At 47.7% G+C, this 21,227-nt stretch overlaps 1 protein-coding gene across 3 annotated transcripts in view; it reads right to left on the bottom strand.

Moving 5' to 3' along the window:
- LOC311583972 (rho GTPase-activating protein 10-like) overlaps positions 1 to 2,690 on the bottom strand; it is a gene marked incomplete at its 5' end in the record, with an annotated part of 55,348 nt that extends 52,658 nt beyond the window's left edge. The window contains one exon of one of the 3 annotated variants that reach the window (XR_014774732.1): positions 2,537 to 2,678. Coding sequence is in view for 1 of the 3 variants with exons in the window: in XM_084803399.1 (XP_084659525.1) it covers positions 2,537 to 2,690 (154 nt within the window). Of the gene's footprint in view, positions 1 to 2,536 lie in introns of all 3 variants that reach the window. The other 2 variants (XR_014774733.1, XM_084803399.1) reach the window with 2 other exon arrangements.
- Between the last annotated feature and the right edge of the window lie 18,537 nt (positions 2,691 to 21,227).

Genomic DNA, 21,227 nt, shown 5'->3' with positions numbered 1-21,227 from the left:
AACAGAAATCATTTAAACACAAATTCCAAAGAAAAGCACAAAAGGCCTTGTTCTGCAAACCGATATATAGAACAGAAAGAAACTGAGGCAAACTGGCAGTCTTGACCAGCTCAATGACTGCTCTGCAGACCCTTCCTTCCCCTTAATAGTCTTCCTTGCATCCCTAGAATCCAAAGTTACGGAAAGACAACTGGTTACCTGACCTCATCGGCATGTTTCCAAATGCTAGGGAACTTGACTGATGCTGCCAAGTGGTGCAGTGCGGGAGGCGGGGCAAGAGCTGCATGACCCACCCAACCCAGCCAGACCCCATAGAGAGAAGCCCAAACCAGGTGTCCTTACTTATGCTCTGCCCTCTTAATCTCTGCTAAGAACGAGAGGACCACTTTCATGGGCCAAGTGGGAAAAGGCCAGGGTCCTTCCAACTTGCCAAAAAGAGCATCCTCTAAAGCTTTTATTGTGGGAAAGAACCTAAGGTTATGGATGAGGATAAAAAGACACTACTGTCTAGCTGCCCTCTTAAAGACAATGATCATCCATTTTGTTTCTCACCTTTGACCCCAAGCACAAGGATTAAGACAGCAAGCCACAATTTCCAGAGGGTCTCCCTTCTGAGGAGGCAAGCTAATACACATACACACACACATACACACACACACACACACACACACACACACACACACACACACTGGCTGCCTCAGGAACATGAGGCATGCTTCCTGCCAGCGGAGCAGCTTACAGTCACAGAAATAGCTTCCTACCCATGGCCAAACTGACTCTGCCATCTGCCCCTCTCCTCGTGTCCCTACTAGCCAACAAACCAAGCTGGATAGAGATGACCAAACCCTGAACCCCAGAGCCCACATAAACACAGAAAGGGAGATTCAGCTCCACAGACCTAACCTCTGACCTCTGACCTCACACGTGCACAATGGTACAGGAGCACACAAACACCTTTTTGAAAAGGTACACGTATGTCCCCATGTAGTGATGCTACTTAACAGTGGGCCACAGAAACCGGAACACGAAGACGTCACAGGCCATTGGTGTTCCCCACCCCTCTCACTGTCTGTGGTCATTGCTCCCTGTTTACAGACTTTCCTCCCGTGTCCCGCCTAGCACGGAAAAACTCAAAGGCAAAGGCCTGCACGGCCACCCGGCACATGACCCATTCATCCCAAAGGGCTTCCCAAGCCAGCTCCGCAACACTAAGAGGTCACAGACCCAAAGGTGCCTTGGAGAAGGTCCAGGGAAGTTGAGTGACTTGCTTCCCAAATTACAGGGATGGCTCCACTAAATTCTTCCCATTAAAAAACATTTCAACTCATTCATTAAGTGCATATTAACTGGGCCAGGCACTTGACCGGGTGGATGGAAGGAAGCCTCAGTACGTTTTCATCTTCCTAGATGCAAAAACGGTGTGGTGAGAGTGTACGTGTCTACAAGCACACGGAATAAATTCCCGAGGATGGCGGCGACTACTGAACCAGGAAACCTAAGCACCATCTACCCGAGGGGCTGGGGAGTAGTACCCCTGGGGCTTGGCTCCTGCCCGCTCAGGTGTTTTAAGGGGAAACAGGGTGCTCACAGTGACTCAAGAAAGGGACTTGGGGTTCCAGCGTGGCCTGGATGCCAGTGCCTGGCCCTGGAAAACTAATTTCTCCCCGTCTGTGGAGCATTACAACTGTTTCTGCACCGGCCTCTACTCCTAGACTCATTAGGACTCCAAAACACTGCTCTTTCTGTTGCTGTCTTCAGAGGTGGCTTGTTGGGTTGTTGGATTGTTTGTTTGTTTGCTTGCTTGCTTGCTTGTCTGTTTGAATACTGGACTGTGGTGGAAGGCATCAAGCCTGAAGAGAGTGGAATTTCCTACTTACTCACAGGCACTGCCGGCTAGAAGCAGGGGGCGGTCTGCCCACTGACCCTTTCAATCCCCAATCTTTGAACTCGCTTCAGCACAGTACAGAAGGAATGTGCACAAGGCAGCACAAAGCCAAGTAGACTTTCTGGTTTAGCACATGAGGGACTCAGGTCGGGACAGTCGCGCGGGGTAGAAAAGGGATATCTAAGAGTTAAGTGTAACTTCAGGAACTTTTGAAGAACTCAGTTACAAGCAGGGTCTCCCAAGAATCTCCTAGAAAGTTCCTTGGAAAGGTTACAAGACAAAACTGTCTTAGCTGATTGATGTCTCGGATTTGCCGGAGGCTGGGGGCAACGTTAGGGCGCACTAAAGCCTGACTCCGGCCGAGTCTCCTCTGGGTCCTGCCGGCGCCTAGGCGTGCTCCGCCCGGCCAGGCGGGAGCCCCGGGGCAGCTCCCACGCACCGCTCCTGGCTCCCGCGCCACCGAGGGGCCGGGGCGGGAAGGAGGACGCGCCCGAAGCGCCTAAGGAGAGGAATGTCCTGGAGCTTCTCCCCCTAAGGAATCTCCAATTACTCCGGTCTAGGGGCACAGAGCCATCCCACACGGGCCGGGAAGACGCTCCTCCCCGCCTCCCCCGCCACGCCGCAGCCCGAACGCGAGAGGGCCCCGCTTACTTTTGGTGGCAGCGATAAGGTTCTTGCCGTCCTTGATGAGCTCTTTGATGAACTTGTTGGTCCTCTCGAGCTCCGCTTCGTGCGCGCGGATCCTCTCCCGGAACCACGGGCTGTCGAGGTAGCAGTCGCTGAACTCCAGGGGCTGCAGCCCCATGACTGCGGCGGAGCGCACGGGCGCAGGCCGAGCTTGGGCTCCGAGGCGGCGGCAAGGTGCGGGGCTCCGAGGAGGCGGCGGCAAGGTGCGGGGCTCCGAGGAGGCGGCGGCAAGGTGCGGGGCTCCGAGGAGGCGGCGGCAAGGTGCGGGGCTCCGAGGAGGCGGGCGGGCGGGCGGGCGGCTAGCTGGGCTGAGCGCGCGGCGACAGCAGTTCGCTCATGTCCCGCCGAGCCCAGCGAGCCAGGCGACTGCACCGCGGCGCGGATCCCCAATCCCGGCAGCCCCCAGCAGCTGCAGAGCCCGCCGCCCCGCCCCGCCCCGGGCGCGCCCGCCCCGCCCCCGCCCCCACGCCCCTGCTCTCCCTCCCCAGCGCCTTCGGCTCTCCTCCCTGCCCTTCCCCGGACGCCTCTTCCTTCTCTTCTCCACGCGCTGTTGCCCCTCCTCTTCCTTCCAAGGCGGCCGCCGTGGAGAACGTAGTCTGTGCCCTCCACCCTCGGGCGCCTGCGCCTCCCTGGTCTCGGCTCGCCCGATCCAGGTGACTCAAGCGGATCCTCGAAGTGGGCTCTGGACCTAACGGGAAGGAGTCTTAATAGCAGGCCTCGGTCCCCGCGGTCAGACGTCTTAAGTCAGGACGGACTGGCGGGCGGGCGGGCGGGCGGAAATGATTGACTCACTTATCTGTGTACCCAGGGAGGGCGCCTCGCGGTGCAAGGGCTCGCACGCCGGGCGCTCGCTCTCCTCATCCCACCCGCCGCCTGCGCCCGAGCGCTCAACATCTCCACCTCGGTGTTATCTTGGCAGCTTCTAGAACATTGTTCATCCTCTCTGTGCCGAATGACTTAGGGCAAGGGAGCGTGTAGCTAAAGCGCGTTGACCCTGTTTCTGTCCTGTTCCACAGATTAAATTTACACGGGTAGAGGAGGCGACCTTTATTCTAAAAATAGGCCGCCGCCTTAAGTAGATGCCAGACTTTAAGTGGTTTTTTTTTCACCTGATGGAAGGGAGGCGGCAAAGACAAGTGTGAATTCGTGTCCGGGCGCCCACAGAAATCCTTTCCTATTCCATGCGTTCTAAAGCAGAACTCAGTACCTCCCCCATGTGTACAGCAGATCATACACTTGGGAGACACTTTCATCAACCAACAGTTTATAAAGCAATTACAATGTGCACACATGGCATGCAAACTCACAACACATGTTTACATGTAAAGGCTTAATGATGGTTGTAGTACCACCGGGAAACTTAAAAGTGATTCTTTAAAAGGTTCAGACTGAGTGCAGTAATTAAGAGACTGTTTGGCCTGAAAGCTGTAAGCTAACCCCCTGGGAACAGCTAACTAAATCTGTAAGTGCTCCTGTTAGAAATGGCACCATTTGCGTGCCTAACCCAGAGGTAAACATTGTTTCAGTATCCATCCTCTGGGTTCAAAAGCCTTTCCAAATAACTTCTAGGCACTTTGAAAGGTTCACTTCCTACTGAACTCCCTACTCAGCAAGGGAGTCTACACTGGAGGGAGAGAAAGGCAAAGGGGAGGAAAAACTGGAGATTGAATTAAAGCCAAACACTGTAGCACCACAGCCAGACATAGTGCCTGAGCCTCCATAATCCCAGAATCCCATAAGCTGAGGCAAGAGGATTGAGTGTTTAAGGCCAACCTGGACAGCCTGGTGAGAGGCCAGGCAGGGCTTCATAGCAAGATCCTGCCTCACAAGCGAAGCAAGGGCAGTGAATTGCCTTGAATGAGAATGACACCCCCCCCCAGAGGCTCATACAGTTGAATGCTTGATTTCCAGTGTGGAACTGTTTGGGAGGGATTAGGAGGCGTGGCTTACGGCAGGAGGTGGGCTTTGAGGTTTCAAAATTCCAAACCTGTCCCAGTCTCTCTTTTTCTGCCCCATGCTTGTGAAGTAAGATGTGAGCTGTCCATCTACTGCTCTGGCACCATGCTTGCCTGCCACCATGATAACCCTCTGACATGGACCTGGACTGACCCTCTGAAACTGTAAACACCCCCACCCCCACCCACCCCCACCCCACCCACCCCCACCCACCCCCCGATCAAATGGGTGTCACAGCAGTAGAACCATGACCAAGACAGCCAGGTAGATTGCTCAGTAGAAATAATGCCTGCCTCCAAGCCAGATGACCTGAGTTCAATGCCCAGGACCCATGGGAGTGGAAAGAAAAACCACTCCGGAAAGTTGTCCTCTGACCTTCATTCACACGCATGCCTATATGCACTCGTATACACACGCACGCATTCTCACACACACACACACACACACAGAGACACGAGAAATACTTTTTTAAAAATAAACTGAGAATACCCTCCAAAAGAGAGGTTGTGGAGGCTTCCACAAAGAATCCAACATAAATATATAAATATATATGTATATTTATATATTTATACATATATATTATATGTTGGACATAGATACTTCCAAGAGAAGGTAAATAAAGAATAAAAACATGCACCCACAGCATGCTTGTGCATGAATGTTCATAGCAGCATTCTCTATAACACCCTAAAATGAGTCAACCCAATAACCACCCGTAGTTGAGAAAGTAAGCACAGTGCAAATTAAGCTACCATGAGAAAGAAGGCAGGACAACATGCCCTGCAGAACAATGAACTCTGAACTCATGATGCCAAGAGGGCAGTGACAAAGGCCACATGTGATATCATCCATTCATATGGCATGCCCAGAACAGAAAAACCCCCCAGAGACAGGGAGTGCATTCACAGTTGTGGAGAAGTGTGGACAGGGCCCTGATATAAAGAGCCTCCTAGGCTGTGTTAGCATTGGCGGTCTCATCTCCACGCTAGTACAAGCCGTAAAGGCGTGGTAGGAGTATGGTCTGGCTTGATTGAGATGTCTCTCTTAGCTGTGTGGAGGAGGAGAGTCCTGTAGGAAAGCCATTAGAAAAGAAATGGCATAACCGAGCTCTCCAAGGTGACACTGAAGACACAGCTAGGTCTTACAGGGAGTTTCTGGGACTTGAGAATTGTCTGGACATTGGAAGTGAGGAAAGTGTCAAAAAAGAACCCAAGCTCTGGGCTGGAGAAATGGCTCAGTGGTTAAGGGCACTGCCTGCTCTTCCAAAGGTCCTGAGTTCAGTTCCCAGCAACCACATGGTGGCTCACAACCATCTATAATGTTATCTGATGCCCTCTTCTGCAGATAAAGCACTCATATACAATAAATAAATCTTTAAAAAAAAAAAAAAACCCAAGTTCCCGGCAAAATTGTCAGGATAGGTGGATGGAAATGTTACTTACTGAAAGCAGTGTGCCAGTGAGAGCGGTGGTACCTGGAGAGGACAGGGCCAGCGTCAGAACATGACTGTGACTCAGAGGCATCTGAGAAGATTGCAGCATGTGAGGACAATGACACGATCTAGAACAGAGTTGCTAGGCTTTGCTGGGTGCCTGGTTAGTTACAGACTCAACCTGCTCAGGTTCCAGCCGGGGTGAGAGAGGTTAACTAGGACGGAGCCCTTACCTCTGTGCTGATTCCAGTACAGACTGCGTATCCCAGGTTGAGGCCCAGAACTGCTGCCACCGTAAAGCCAAATGCAAGTGCTCCTGGACTGCACACAGGGTTTCAGGCTGGGAGTCGGAACTAGACTCAGATAAACTAGCAGAAAATCCAAATGAAGAATGGTTTTAGCCAAAAGAATTTCTCTGTAAGGCAGCCGGGAAAGGTCCCCCTATCCTTCCCTCTCTAGTCCAGAAGACAACAGCCTTAACAGGATGCCATGATGCCTTGGGAAGTGTTGTTCCACCTTATACGACCTTACAGTGTAACATGGCTCCCAAAAAGCCTCCGGAGGGAAAAAGGTGAAAAGACCAAAGGACCTCAGCCCCAGCCACCCCGGGCCAGCTTCTCAGCATTCCTGTGCATATCATAAAAAAGGTTTTTCCTTTTTATGTCTTTGGCCAGAACTTAGTCATATAGACAACATATTTTGCTGCAATGGGGAAAAAAATGTGGCTTTATCAGTTAGATGGCCACAGAAAGGTAAGGGAAGATAAATATTGAATAAAAACAACAGTCTCTAACACAGGCTGACACTTTTTTTTGAGTGACGTACTTAAGCGACAACCATGCCAAAAAGAAGCGATAGAGCAGGAAGAGATGAAGGTGTGATTGCTGGGTATCGGTCAATCTACCTGAGGCGGCTTCTCACAAGACGGACAACAGCAATGAAGAAAATGCCAAAGTGGCTTCTGGGTAAATCAGTGGAGCGCAGCACTGAAAACCTCAGGCCCTGAGACAGTGTTGACAGCCGACACTCTGGAGCCATTATGTGGCCAGAGGACAGGTTAACCCCCCCCAACGTGTGCAGCACTGAATTATTATCACCATTCAATAAAAAGGTGATGCTTGCACAGGATGTAAATATACTTAACTGCGCTGAACTGCATACCTACAAATCATTAGAGGTGGTACACTTTGTTACGTTTATCTTATAAACATAAAGAAAAGTATAGTGAGGGGAGATTGAGGGACCCCCCCCACCTCTCCTCCCTACACATAACTACTGTTAGCAATCCTCATTACATCTGTATTTCTTCACCAAATACTAATTAGAGTTTGTGACCTCAGCTTGAGAAAGACTGTGCTGAAAGCATAATGCTGGGCTAAGTGTTATTTCAAGGCACTGTTCCCCAGTCTCTGGACCTCCAGGATTGCAGAGGCTGCACCATGAAACATGCAGCCCTGCTGTTCTTGCTGCCAGAAGTGCCTGACGACCTAGGACTTGAGAGACACTGTGTGAGTTCTCAATGGCAACAGTGAGCCAAGCAAGCATGGCTCCCACCTTCATGGGCCAATAACCTTCAACATACAAAAAAGAGCAGTCAAGCAACCTCGAGTATAAGTGTAAGTGAAAGCCAGATGGTGGTGGCATACGCTTTGATCCCGGGACTCAGGAGGCAGAGGCAGGCAGATCTCCTGAGTTTGACGCCAGCCTGGTCTCCAGAGCAAGTCCCGGGACAATCAGGGCTACACAGAGAAACCCTGTCTCGAATTAAAAATTTTTTTAAAAAATAAATAAATAAATAAACTGAGCAAATGTTAAGTGAAACTCCGAGTAGAGCTGAGAGACTGAATATGGTGCTACGGAGGGGACTTTGTGCTATGCAGAGACATCAGTGATTATGTGACAGATCGGTCAGCCTCAGGAGGCCTGTAGGATTGCAGTTAGCGGCCGAATTGCAGATGTTACGTGGAGACAAACACTCACACGGAGGAGTCAGCTTTGGAAAGGGCCTTGTGGCTGGAGCACTGTAGGCTGAGGAGGGACTCAAGAGCAAGTGGCACAAGGGGGCGGCACAGCCCATGTGCTTTGCATCAGGCTTGTTGCTTTCCAGAAGAAGTGGAGCGTGGGTTTCAAGCTGCCCTGATTGTTTCTAGCAATCTAGAGTGCTTTTTCCACAACTCCCAGACATCACAGCTTCAGAGAGCTTGGGACCCTGAAAACAATGAAGCCAGCACATACTAAGGACATGAAGCAGGCAAAGCACCATAGCACCGCAAAGTCCCTAGCTGGTTGGAAGTACCATCTGGTACACTTGAACCAGGAGGAACAAGCTGCCCCATGGGTAAACAGCACACTGCTGCTTGCTCTACCAGCCTGGTAGCCTGGCAGCCTGGCTTAAAAAGTGACCGCTCCTAAGGAAGCTGATGGGTGGGGTGGAGAAACAAGCTGGGTGAAGGGAGCCAGACTTTCTCACCCCACCCACACTTAAATTCATATCCTCTGAAAAAAAAAATCTGGTACTCCTGACCTGTTCAAATTTGAATATACAAGAACCTGGCAGAAGGAGATGTAGGTCAAGGCGCACACACTAGCACCTTCCCTCCCCAGGCGGAGGCCCCTGTCATTAGAATAGGTATGGCTCCTCCACCCATGCCGGGCTTTGAGAAAGACTAGGAAGGTAGGAGAGGGCACTCGCTAGGCACGTCATAAAACTGTCTGAATAATAAATCAGCAACCATTCCTCCGATGCCCACAGACACCCCCCTGCCCCAGGCGAATGCTGCCCTCTTTTCTGTGACACAGGAATGAACTAGCCTAAGAGGTGACCTTGGAGTTTGTTTGTCCAGATATTACTAACAGCAGGGATTTCTAACAATGGGCATATAACTAAGGTTATATGCATATGCTCGTCAGAAAGGAAAAAGAAGGCGTCTGCAAAGAATGCGTTCCCCAGCACCCAAAGTGTCGCTGGTATGACCTAGAGAGGTTTCCGTAGCGTGACCTTCAAATGGGCAAATTACCACACCCTGGAAGTCAACCTCCAGCAATTGAAGGCATGTTCTGAGAGCCACTTGGCACTTCCGGGAAACAGAAAGCAGAAAAAGAATAAGCACTTGTACTCTCGGCCTTCGGTCACGCGAAGGAGGATTAACTTCAGATCTGCACTTTGTCCAGTGGAACAGTGTTTTTAGTGTGTATACTTAAGAGGAGAAACACATGAGGGAAGAGGAGGCAGAAAAGGGAGGAAAGACAGAAGGAGGTGGCTGCCACCACCTAACATTTGAAAAGCCCTAAACCAACCTGCACCCACCAACACTCACAAGGATCCAATGGAATTCCCACTCCTTGCTCTCAGCGGGGGATGCTGGCATTTGCTGTGCGCTCCACGCATTTCCACTTCCCAACAGCAACCTGGTTTCCACCCGGTATCTATTTTCTCAGACACCGTGCCCGCCTCCAGCTGGAGATCTAAATAGCTCTCTGGAGACTCTTTTGCTGTGAGTCTTGCTCTGAGTTGTGCCACAGCCAGGCTCTGGGAGTGTGACCTAACCTGAGCGAACCAGCCCTGCATTCCCAAGACTTTGACTTCTGAACCTAATACAAGCCTGGCAGAGAGGCAAAGTTCGTGTACTCCAGCCAAGCGTGTTGAAAAAGAAAGCCCTAGCCGGGCGGTGGTGGCAAACGCCTTCAATCCCAGCACTCGGGAGGCAGAGACAGGTGGATCACTGTGAGATCGAGGCTAGCGTGGTCTACAAAGCGAGTCCAGGATAGTCAAGGCTACACAGAGACACCCTGTCTCGAAAAACCAAAAAAAAAAAAAAAAAAAAAGAAAGAAAGATAAGATGGGCTGGAGTGGTTGGGAGCACTGACTGTTCTTCCAGAGGACCCTGGTTCAATTTCCAGCACCCACATGGCAGCTCACAACTGTCTGTAACTCCAAAATCTGACACCTGTAGACATACAATGCACATAAAATAAAAATAAATTAATTTTAAAAAAAGAAGAAAGAAAAGAAAAGACAAGAAAAAGAAAGACCTGCTTCTTCCCGGGCTGCCTCCTCCAGGCAGGCTCCGCTCCAAAAGCTTCCTTAGCCCCTCACAAACTGAATAAAAACGGTCTTTCTGCTTTAGTGACCAGAATCTATGTCTTTGTTTGTTTTTTGTTTTGTGACAGAGATCCACCTGTCACTGCCTCCTGAGTGCTGAGATTAAAGGCGTGCACCCCATGCCTGGCCTCAAAATCTGTGGCTTTTACCTTGCAACTGAAGTATATCAATAGATATACTTTAGGGAAATAGTATACTTCAGGGAAAACTTAAGGCATTTTCAATTGGTTATCTTGCTATAAACATAGCAAAACGGAGCGATATTCTATCTGTATTGTGAGAGGAGCCCCTCGGGACCTATGGGTATGACACAGAAACCAGGACCCAGCTGTCACTCACCATGATCACTCACTCTAAGCAGCCAGATCGTCCTTCCCTTCTGCCTAGAGTTCGGCTGCTTTATTCCTAGTATTCTTTTTTGTTTTTTAACATAAATTTTATTAATTTATTCATATTACATCTCAATGGTTATCCCATCCCTTGTATCCTCCCATTTCTCCCTCCCTCCCATTTTCCTCTCATTCCCCTCCCCTATGACTGTGACTGAGGGGACCTCCTCCCCCTGAATATGCTCATAGGGTGTCAAGTCTCTTCTTGGCAGCCTGCTATTCTTCTTCTGAGTGCCACCAGGCCTCCCCATCCAGGGGGACATTCCTAGTATTTTTTTATCATTCCCCTGTAGAGTTTTCATTTTTAAACGAAATGTCACCATAATGGTCATAACCAAAAGATTTGGGGGCTGGAGAGATGGCTTAGCAGTTAAAAAACACTGGCTGCTCTTCCAGAGGAACAAAGTTTGAGCCTCAGGGCCCACGTGGTGGCTCACAGCCTCCTGTAACTCCTGACCCAGGGCATCCAACTCCCTCCTCTGAACCCCAAGGGGCACTGCATACATGTGTTGGTGTAACAGACATATATGTAGGCAAACACTCATACATATAAACATAAATAAAATAAGCTTGGATGAGTTGGCTAGGCCCCTAGTCTGAATTTCCAACTTGTCCAGTAGCATTTGAGACAGGTGGACAGTGAACAGAGTTCGTGGACAGGGATGACCGGAAACATAACCAAGAATGAGTGACTCACCTCTGTATGTCCACCCTTCCAAGAACCAATGAGAACACCGCACGCTTCCAAGAACAGCACGAAGGCCACACACAGTGTCACATGCCTCCAATCCCAGCACTCCAGGGGTAGATGTAGGGTCAGGATTTTAATGCCAACCTCACCTATATAGCAAGGTCAGGCCAGCCTGAGCTACAGGAAACCCCGTCTCAAAGATTCCAAAACAAGGGGCTGGAGAGATGGGCCAGCAATTATGAGCAATTGCTGCTCTCACACAGGACCTAAGTTGATTGCCAGCACCCACATCAGGTGGTTCACCAGTGTTTTTTGTTGTTATTGTTGTTGTTTTGTTTTTTTTTTTCCCCTGAGACAGGGTTTCTCTGTGTAGACCAGGCTGGCCTCGAACTCACAGCAATCCGCCTGCCTCTGCCTCCCGAGTGTTGGGATTAAAGGTGTGAGCCACCATGCCCAGCTGGTTCGCCAGTGTTGAGGCCTGCTCTTTGTTACACAGCTGAAGCCATTTTCTACCCATCTTTGTTCATAAGGTGAAGTTAAGTTCAACATTTTTCAACTCTGCTTCCTAGAAAGAGTTATTCATAACTGATACTAACAGACCTGCCAGAGGGTCAAAGCTAACCTTGTATTTTACTGTGACTTAATGGTGTCATAGTTTATGCTCTGTGATCTCCACACGTGGCTACACTCCACTTACACTCTCTGTTATCTCTGTACTTGGCTGTACTCTTTAAAAAAAAAAAAAAGATTTATTTATTCATGCATTTTATGTATGAGTACTCTGTCTGTCTTCATGAACACCAGAAAAGTTGATCAGATCCTATTGCAGATGGTTATGAGCCACCATGTGCTTGCTGGGAATTGAACTCAGGACCTCTGGAAGAGCAATCAAGTGCTCTTAACCACTGAGCCATCTCTCTAGCCCTAACCTGCTCTTGACATAGCAGTTCCAGGCCAGTCAGGGCCCTTGTCTCAATGATGATGATAATGATAATGACGATGATGACAATAAAATAAATCACTTAAAATTCAAAACAAACAAAAATTGGAAATAGTCTAAATGTGTAACAGTAGGAAACTAAAAAATTATGTTATAGCTAGATTGCTTTGTTTGTTTGTTTGATTGGTTGGTTTTTCAAGACAGGGTTTCTCTGTGTAGCCCTGGCTGTCCTAGGCTCACTTTGTAGACCAGGCTGGCCTTGAACTCACAGTGATCCCCCTGCCTCTGCCTCCAAGTGCTGGGATTAAAGGTGTGCGCCACCACACCTGCTTGACACCTGCTTGACGATCATTCTTACACATCATACTTTGCAAATAGGAAGAAGATTCCTCATGTGCTGTCAGGGGTTTAGGTCCTTTAGTCTTTGCCAGGTCAGGAGGCTGGGCTGAGCCGTATTTTGGAGTTTCCCAGGAGCTTCTTATCAGTTCTAACATGCTTGCAAGAGCAAGATAGAAAGGGCTTGTCACAGCCAGGCAGTGGTGGCGCACACCTTTAATCCCAGCAGTTGGGAGGCAGAGGGAGGAGGATCTGTGAGTTCGAGGCCAGCCTTGTCTACAAAGTGAGTTTGAGGACAGCCAAGGCTAACACAGAGAAAGCCTGTCTCAAAACCCCCACCAGCCCAGAAGAAGAAGGAGGAGGAGGAGAGAGAAGAAGCTAGAATGGGGGGTATGCTTGTCCCCCTAGTTACTTCGGGGGCTGGAGCAAGAGGATTGCTTGAGGCTAAGAAACTTGGGAAGACACCTATCTCAACCTCTCTTAAAAAGCAATCTGAGTGGAAAAAAATCTTCTTTGGTTTTTGTTGTTATTGTTTTTATGTATGTATGTATGTATGTATGTATCTATCTATCTATCCATTTACTTATTTTTGGGTTTTTCGAGACAGGGTTTCTCTGTGCAGCCCTGGTTTTCCTGGCCTTGAACTCACAGCAATCTGCCTGCCCCTGCCTGCCCCTGCCTCCCAAGCGCTGGGATTAAAGGCGTTTGCAGCCAATGCCCTACTGTCTTCTTTGTTCCTGAAAGCACAGACATTTCCTGAACTACCAGCTCATGTTTTCTAAAGAAGTTAAACAAGCAGAATACAAAGCTACCAACGAGGGGAACGAACTGCAAAGCTGCTCAAACCACCTGGCAAACAGGGCTGTCGGTCTCGTGTTTTGTTTTTGTTTTGTTTGTGCGTTTGTTTGTTTTTGCCCAAATCTAGTGACCAATGTGAACAGCCGAAGGGTTCAGGAACACAACAAACCAGATCATCCTCATCTGCAGCCCAAGACTGTGTTTCATCCATCCACTTAGATTTGACATAAGGCAAGGAGGTGAAATACCCACACATTGATAACAGGAGCCTGACATTTATAGGACTTCGGTTGCGAAGGTAGAAGTGTGTTAGAATGCAGCCACATTGCCTGTTTGTAAATTCAACAGAATTAACTGAAAAAAGACCAGACACCAGACAGCTCAAGATTCTCCTGTGTGTGCCATGTCCTGGTGCTCTCGAGTTTTTCAGCTGCTTTGGTGTTCTTTCAGAACAAGACCAGGGTGGAACAGAAGAGGAAAGTGGAAATAACCAACCTAAAAAATGAATATCTAAAATTTAGGAGATTAAGACCACCTGGACCACATAGCCACGCCTCCTCCCCCAACCTAATCACTCTCGTAAAAAAAAAAAAAAAAAAAAAAAAAAAGATTCTTACCAGAATTTAGTTGATCTCCAAAGATGTGCATATTTATCACATTAAAAACCTGACTGTTAATGACATCTAAATTCAAACAAACACCTATATGAATAAGAGTACAAATAAAAAGAAAATCATTTGTTACTAAATATTCTGTCAAGGCTAAGGTGGAACTTCTCCCCCACCTCCACCCCCCATTTTTCCAAACAGGGCCTTTTCTCTGTGTGGCCTTGGTTGTCCTGAACTCGCTTTGTAGACCGGGCTGGCCTCGAACTCACAGTGATCCGATCTGCCTGCCTCTGCCTCCCAAGTGCTGGGATTAAAGGTGTGCACCAGGACCTGGAGCTTCTTTCTTTCTTTCTTTCTTTTTTTTTTTTTTTAAATTATTTATTTATTATTATGTATACAGAGCTCTGCCTGCATGTACACTTGCAGGCCAGAAGAGTATCAGATCACATCATAGATGGTTGTGAGCCACCATGTGGTTTCTGGGAATTGAACTCATGACCTCTGGAAGAGCAATCAGTGCTCTTAACCGCTGAGCCATCTCTCCAGCCCCTGGAGCTCCTTTCTTAACATACACTACAGAGCTCTCCTTCTCATTGGAGCACACACCCACCCACATAGAGGGGGCAGGGGGAGGGAGGGGAAAGGAGGGGACGGGAGGGAGAGGGAGGGGGAGTCTTTCAGTTCAAGGCCGACCTGGTCTCCAAGAAGTTTCAGGACAGCCAGGTCTATAGAGAGACCCTGCCCACAAACAAACAAACAAAACCCAAACAATGGGCACTTGTTTGTCAACACATGGACCTCCAAACTACTCAAATAATTAACTCTGTACATGCCGAACAGCCTACAGAGAGCCGCTGGGCACCTCCTGAAAATGTCATGGGCTCAACCAAGGAGGGACGGCTGCTGGTTTATTGTCACTGTAGGAAACAGTGGACTGGCGGGCACCTCCCTTCGGACTTTGGAGGTCAGCCCCTGTCCCTGCTCCCCAGGGCTGCCTCGGTCTGCTGGTCTCTTCTGGTCTTTGGCCCCTCCCATCTGCTGCCTGTCTTTCCATTACTTTGGTGTCACTTGGTCAGATCCAGGAAACCTTGGAATGAAACGTCCGGCAGGGCAGGAGATTGTCCTAGTCACTTTCCTCAGTTGTCTCCGGTGGAACCTGCTGTCCTTTCAGTTGACTGGACAGTAGGCAGGGGTACCACCCTTTCTTGGGCCCCTAAATTCTAAGCACGTGACCTTGGATTCTCTTCTTCCTCTTTGCAGCAGGTTGGACCTTTATTTCCTTTTTTGATAACCATGAATGCTCTAACTGCCAGCCTGCACAAAACAAGACCCTCTCCATTACCTCTTTCAAAACAAAATAAAAACAAATGCGGTCCTTATTTTTTTTTTTTTAAAAAAAAGCTTTCAGTTGCATCTTTGAGTTTAATTTTTGTTGTTGTTAATTCTCTTTTTCTTTCTTTCTTTTTTTTTGTTTTTGTTTTTGTTTTGTTTTGTTTTGTTTTCAAGACAGGGTTTCTCTGTGCAGCCCTAGCTCTCCTAGACTCTCTTTGTAGACCAGGCTGATCTCGAACTCACAGTGATGCTCCTGCCTCTGCCTCCTGAGTGCTGGGATTAAATGTGTGTGCCACCACACCTGGCTGTTGTTAATTTTCAAGACAGGGTTTCTCTGTGTAGCCCTGGCTGTCCTGGAACTTGCTTTGTTGACCAGGCTGGCCTTGAACTCACAAAGATCAGCCTGCCTCTGTCTCCCAAGTGCTGGGATTAAAGGTGTATCCCACTACTGCCAGGCTTAACATATTCATTTGGTAGGTTTTGGTTTTTGAGACAGGGTTTCTCTGTGTAGCCTTGGCTGTCTTGGAATCACTTTGTAGACTGGGCTAACCTCAAACTCACAGAGATAGCCTGCTTCTGCCTCCCAGAGTTCTGGGATTATAGACATGAGCCACCGCACCTGGCTATTAACATTTTTAAACACTTATTTATTCATTTCTTTACTTGTGGGGTAGACTATGTCAATGTACAAGCGTGGGGGTCAGAAACAAAGTACAGGAGTTCTTTCTCTCCTTTCACTCTGTGGGTCCCAAGTATTGAAATCCAGTCATCAGCATTTGTCCACTGAGCCATTTTGCTAGCTCTAAGTGTAACATTTCTCTGAGCAATGCAGTTGTCTGTTCTTGGCTTGCACCCTCACCCAGAAGCAATAATGCTCTTGATCCCATATGTGATAAGGGAGTTTAACCACAGATTCTCAAACCCTGATCTCTGTAGTAAGTCCTACCACGTATCAGAAAGTGTGCCTCTTAGCAAATATGTACGACACAGCAATGAGCGCCCTCTGGTGGGCACTGAGAGATGTTCGGGTTCTTTTCAGGAGTCATAGTGTCAAGGATTTGGTGCGGGTGGAGTACAGGGATGGTAATTATCCTACAGTTTGCAGAACACTTCTATACAAAGTGCCAATGGTACAAGAGTACCAGAAGCCCCAGACGTGGTGGCACATGCCTTTAATCCCAGCACTCGGGAGGCAGAGGCAGGTGGATCACTGTGAGTTCGAGGCCAGCCTGATCTAGAAAGTGAGTCTAGGACAGCCAGGGCTACACAGAGAAACCCTGCCATAAGGAAACCAAAACAACAACAATAACAACAAAATGATGATAATGCAGCTCCACTGGTAGAGTACACACAGAACCCTGCCTTTGACTCCCCTGCACTGGTTAGAAGCCTATGGAGGGACTCAGCACTCGGGAGGTAGATGCAGAGGGACCCGAAGCTCAAGATCACAGTACATTTTAAGTCAGCCAGGAACACATGAGATCCCGTCTCAAAATAAGCAGGCATACTGACACAATGAATTTACTTATTTTTTTATTTTTGTTTTTTCTAGACAGGGTTTCTCTGTGTAGCCTTGGGTGTCTTGGACTCACCAGGCTGGCCCTGAACTCACAGTGATCCACCTGCTTTTGCCTCCTGAGTGCTGGGATTACAGGTGTGTGCCACTTCGCTCTGCTGCCCATGCCTCATGTATTAGTTCATTTTTAAATTGCTTTTATAAAACACCATGAGCAAGGGGATTTGGAGAAGAAAGTTTATTTGGGTTTACTGTTTCAGAGGAGTAAAGTCCATGATGATGAGAGACTGGAGAGATGGCTCAGCGGTTGAGAGCACTGGCTGCTCTTCCAGAGGATCTGGGTTCAATAGCCAGCACCCACATGGCAGCTCACACATGTATGTGACTCCAGTTCCAGGGGACATGACATCCTCACACAGACATGCATGCAGTCAAACACCAATGAACATTAAAAAAAAAAGTCTGTGGTGATGAAACGGAGGCAGCTGGCAACAGGCATGGTGACTTGCGTAGGAAGTTAAGCAGGAAACAGAGAGAACAATCTTGAATTAACGTAAATTTTAAGCTCTCAGCGCTCACCTCCTGTAGTGTACTCTTGGAGCAAGGCCACACTTCCTAAGCCTCTGCAAACAGCGCCACCCACTGGAGACGCGGCATTTAACTGTCCAGGATTACAGGGGACATCTCATCCAAGCTACTACACCCCAGGAGACAAATAAGAAAATAGACAAACTCTTTATCAGAACAAAGCTGGTTAGCTTCTAGTCCAGTTCTGATGACAGCTCTCTTTCCCATTTGAAATGTCTGTCTGTACATACGTACGTCTGTCTCGCCTTCCCTATCCACATTCCAACATTGACTTTGAACTTTTCAGCTGGGAGCAGGAGAAATGGCTCAGCGGTTAAGAGGACTGACTGCTCTTCAAGAGGACCTGAGTTCAATTCCTAGCACCCACGTGGTGCCTCATAACCATCTATAATGTATTTATTTATTTTGGTTTTTTTGACACAGGGTTTCTCTGTGTAGCCTTGGCTGTCCTGGACTCACTTTGTAGACCAGGCTGCCCTCAAACTCACAGCAATCCACCTCCCTCTGCTTCCTGAGTGCTGGGATCAAAGGCGTGTGCCACCACTGCCCCACACAACCATCTACAATGTGATCTGATGCCCTCTTCTGGCATGCAGGTGTACATGCAGGCAGAGCACTGTATACATAATAAATAAATAAATTAATTAATTAATAAATATTTTGTAAAAAAGAACTACTCAGCTGGCTTAATTTCTTTGTTTACCTTGTGTGGTTCATTGAAAAACTGACCAGAATATGGTGAAAGACAACCACATTAATCCAGCCTTAGTGTCAGCAGTGGAGGCTTTTGTTCTAGACCCTAAAAGAGTGAAAAAGAACATACAATTAAAGAGTTCTTAGAAGCAGTGAAAGGCATATATACATAATATGTATATATTATGTAAACAATGTTGTGTTATATATGATGATATATAATGTGTAATATTGTATTATATACAACAACTAATAATACATATAATATATACATTTTATATTATAATACATACATATGGTATATATTATAACATAATATACATATACACATGCACATATACATACACATTACACATATGGTATGTATATATTGGTGTCACTGGGGATTGAACCTGGGGACTTATGTATACTAAGGAAGCACTCATAATTGCACTTCAAATCTGCAGCAGAATAGTACAACTACATTAAAAGTTACCTTGCAGCCAGGTGTGGTGGCGCACGCCTTTAATCCCAGCACAGACAGAGACAGGTGTATCTCAGTGAATTTGAGGCCAGCCTGGTCTACAAAGTGAGTTCTAGGACAGCCAAGGCTACCCAGAGAAAACGTCTAAAACAAAAACAAAACAAGACAGAACGGAATAAATGCACAATAGAGTAGTCAAATTTATTTTTTTATTTGGGTTTCTTTTCTTTTTTTCTTTTTTTTGGGGGGAGGGTTTCTTTTCTTTTGAGACAGGGTTTCTCTGTGTAGCCTTGGTTGTCCTGGAACTTTCTCTGCAGACCAGGCTGGCCTGGATCCCAGAGGCCTGTTTTCCTTCACATCCTGAGCACACCACCATGCTCAGCTCCATTGTGGTTTCTTAGATGACCAGGCATTCATTCTACCTTGTTAGTCCTATTTTGGCAAAAGACCTCAGATAGTACCTGCAAACTGTATTATATAAAGATGCACAAATGATCTGTGGTACACTTATTTTACTTATATCTTACTGTAGTGAGAACTGGTAGCCCATGTTATCTGAGTAGTTTAGAAGCAACAGGAAGGCTATCATTTTCCTTTTTGTTGACAACTTTATTTGAAAGGTGATGAGAAAAAGGACCAAACCTGGCCAGCGGTGGTGCTTGTCTTTAATCCCAGCACTCAGGAGGCAGAGGCAGGCAGATCTCTGTGAGTTTGAGGCAGAGGCAGACAGATTGCTGTGAGTTTGAGGCCAGCCTGGTCTACAAAGTGAGTCCAGGAAAGCCAAGGCTACACAGAGAAACCCTGTCTCGAAAAACCAGTGCCCCCCAAAAGAACCAAACCTGGCTTCTTTAATTTTTTTCTGTCCTTCTGTACTGTCTGCCTACTCTCTTCTCCGTCTCCGTCTCTGTCTCTGTCTCTGTCTCTGTGTCTCTGTCTCTGACTCTGTCTCTGTCTCTGTCTCTCTCTCTGTTTTGTTTTGGATTTTTGTTTGTTTTGTTTTTGAGATAGGGTTTCTCTGTGTAGCCTTGGCTGTCCAAGACTTGCTTTGTAGACCAGGCTGACCTGAAACTCAGAGATCCACTTGCCTCTGCCTCCTGAGTGCTGGGATTAAAGACGTGCACCACCACTGCCCAGCTCCATGTTTCTCTTTTAAAAGATTTAGTTTTGTTACTTTTAGCTATGTGGATGTCTGTTCATGGAGACAGAGCCCCAGATCTTCTGTCTTCTTTAGGGTTTTATTGCTGTGTAGAGACACCATGCCCATGGAAACTCTTACGAGGAAAACATTTAATTGGGGCTGGCATACAGTTTAGTTGATTATCCTCATGGTGGGAAGCGTGGCAGCAGCAGGCAGACATGGTGCTGGAGGAGGGGCTGAGAGTTCTGCATCTGGATTCTCGGACACTGCCACACTGAGCAAAGCTTCAGCTTAAGAGACCTCAAAGCCCACAGTGACACACTTCCTCCAACAAGGCCACACCTCCTAGTAGTGCCAAGCATCAAACACATGAGTCAATGGAGCCATTCCTAGTTAAACCAGCACATCCCTAGAGCCAGACTCAGAGGAGTTTGTAAACCATCCGATATGGATTTTGGAAACTGACCTTGTCCACTGAAAGAGGAGTACACTCTCTAAGCCACTGAGCTGTCTCTTTCCAGTCCTGCTCCTCCCACTCTTAGCCAACATTGATGATGATAAAAAAAAAAAAAAGTAACCAGTGTACTTTGTGGGACATATGGAATAAATTCTACGGCTGAGAAAAAGTGGCAGTGGAACATTTCCTGCAGAAAATTAAATTGTTCTTTCCCTGTTTCTGTCATGGAAACGTGTCCTCTCTGAGTACCATTCATGTACTGTAGTTGTTTTAGGTACTTGGATCATGCCATTGGAACCCAGCAGATACAAAAACAAATGTTAAGAAACCTTGCCCATGGAAGGGGAGAGCATGCCCACAAGACAAGATAGTTTGCAAAGTCAAGCAATTCAGGTAAGCAGAGACTCATGTGCTAATAGAATGACGGATCTTCCCTGTATCACTTACTTGTCTTGTTGTCATGGAAACACCTGACCATAAGCACCTTATGGGAGCAGGGGTTCGTTTCTGCATACGGTTTTAGGGAACACGATCTTTTATAGCCAGGGAGGCAGGTGTGATCTCCATGAATTGCCAAGAAGAAGGGCAAGTGGGGCTAGCCTGTGAAACCCCAAGGCCGGACCTCAGTGGCCCAGTTGCTCTCCGGAAGCTTCGCCATCTTCCCAAACAGCACCACTGGCTAGGGACCAAATGTTCAAACAAACACCGCTCGCTGTCTCAGTTTCTTTTCCCATTGCTGTGATAAAAGACTCTGCCAAGGGGCTGGAGAGATGGCTCAGTGGTCAAGAGCGCCGCCTGCTCTTCCAGAGGTCCTGAGTTCAGTTTCCAGCAACCACATGGTGGCTCACAACCATCTATAATGTAATCTGATACCCTCTTTGGCAGATAAAAAGCACTCATATGCAATAAATAAAATAAATAAATCTTAAAAAAACAAAACAAAACAAAACAAAGACTCTGCCAAAAGCAATGTAAGGGAGAAAGACTGCAGGGAAGCCGGGCGGCAGCAGCATGCAGTAGCTGGTCCTTCCATTGTCCCGGTCAGGAGGCAGGGACTGATGAACACACACTGTGGCTCATTTCCTTTCTCCAGTTACACAGTCCAGGGGCTCAGCTGGAGAACGGCGTTACCCACCGCAGCTGGAGATAACCACCCGCAGACATGACCAAAGGCCAGCCAGTCTCCCAGGTGATTCTGGATTGTTAAGTTGAAAAT

This window comes from Acomys minous (genome assembly GCF_964271855.1).
Source record: "Acomys minous genome assembly, contig: SUPER_14_unloc_2, whole genome shotgun sequence".
Lineage (NCBI taxonomy): Eukaryota > Metazoa > Chordata > Mammalia > Rodentia > Muridae > Acomys > Acomys minous.
Note: the sequence above shows the minus strand (reverse complement) of the source record. Positions and strands in the feature narration are given on the sequence as shown.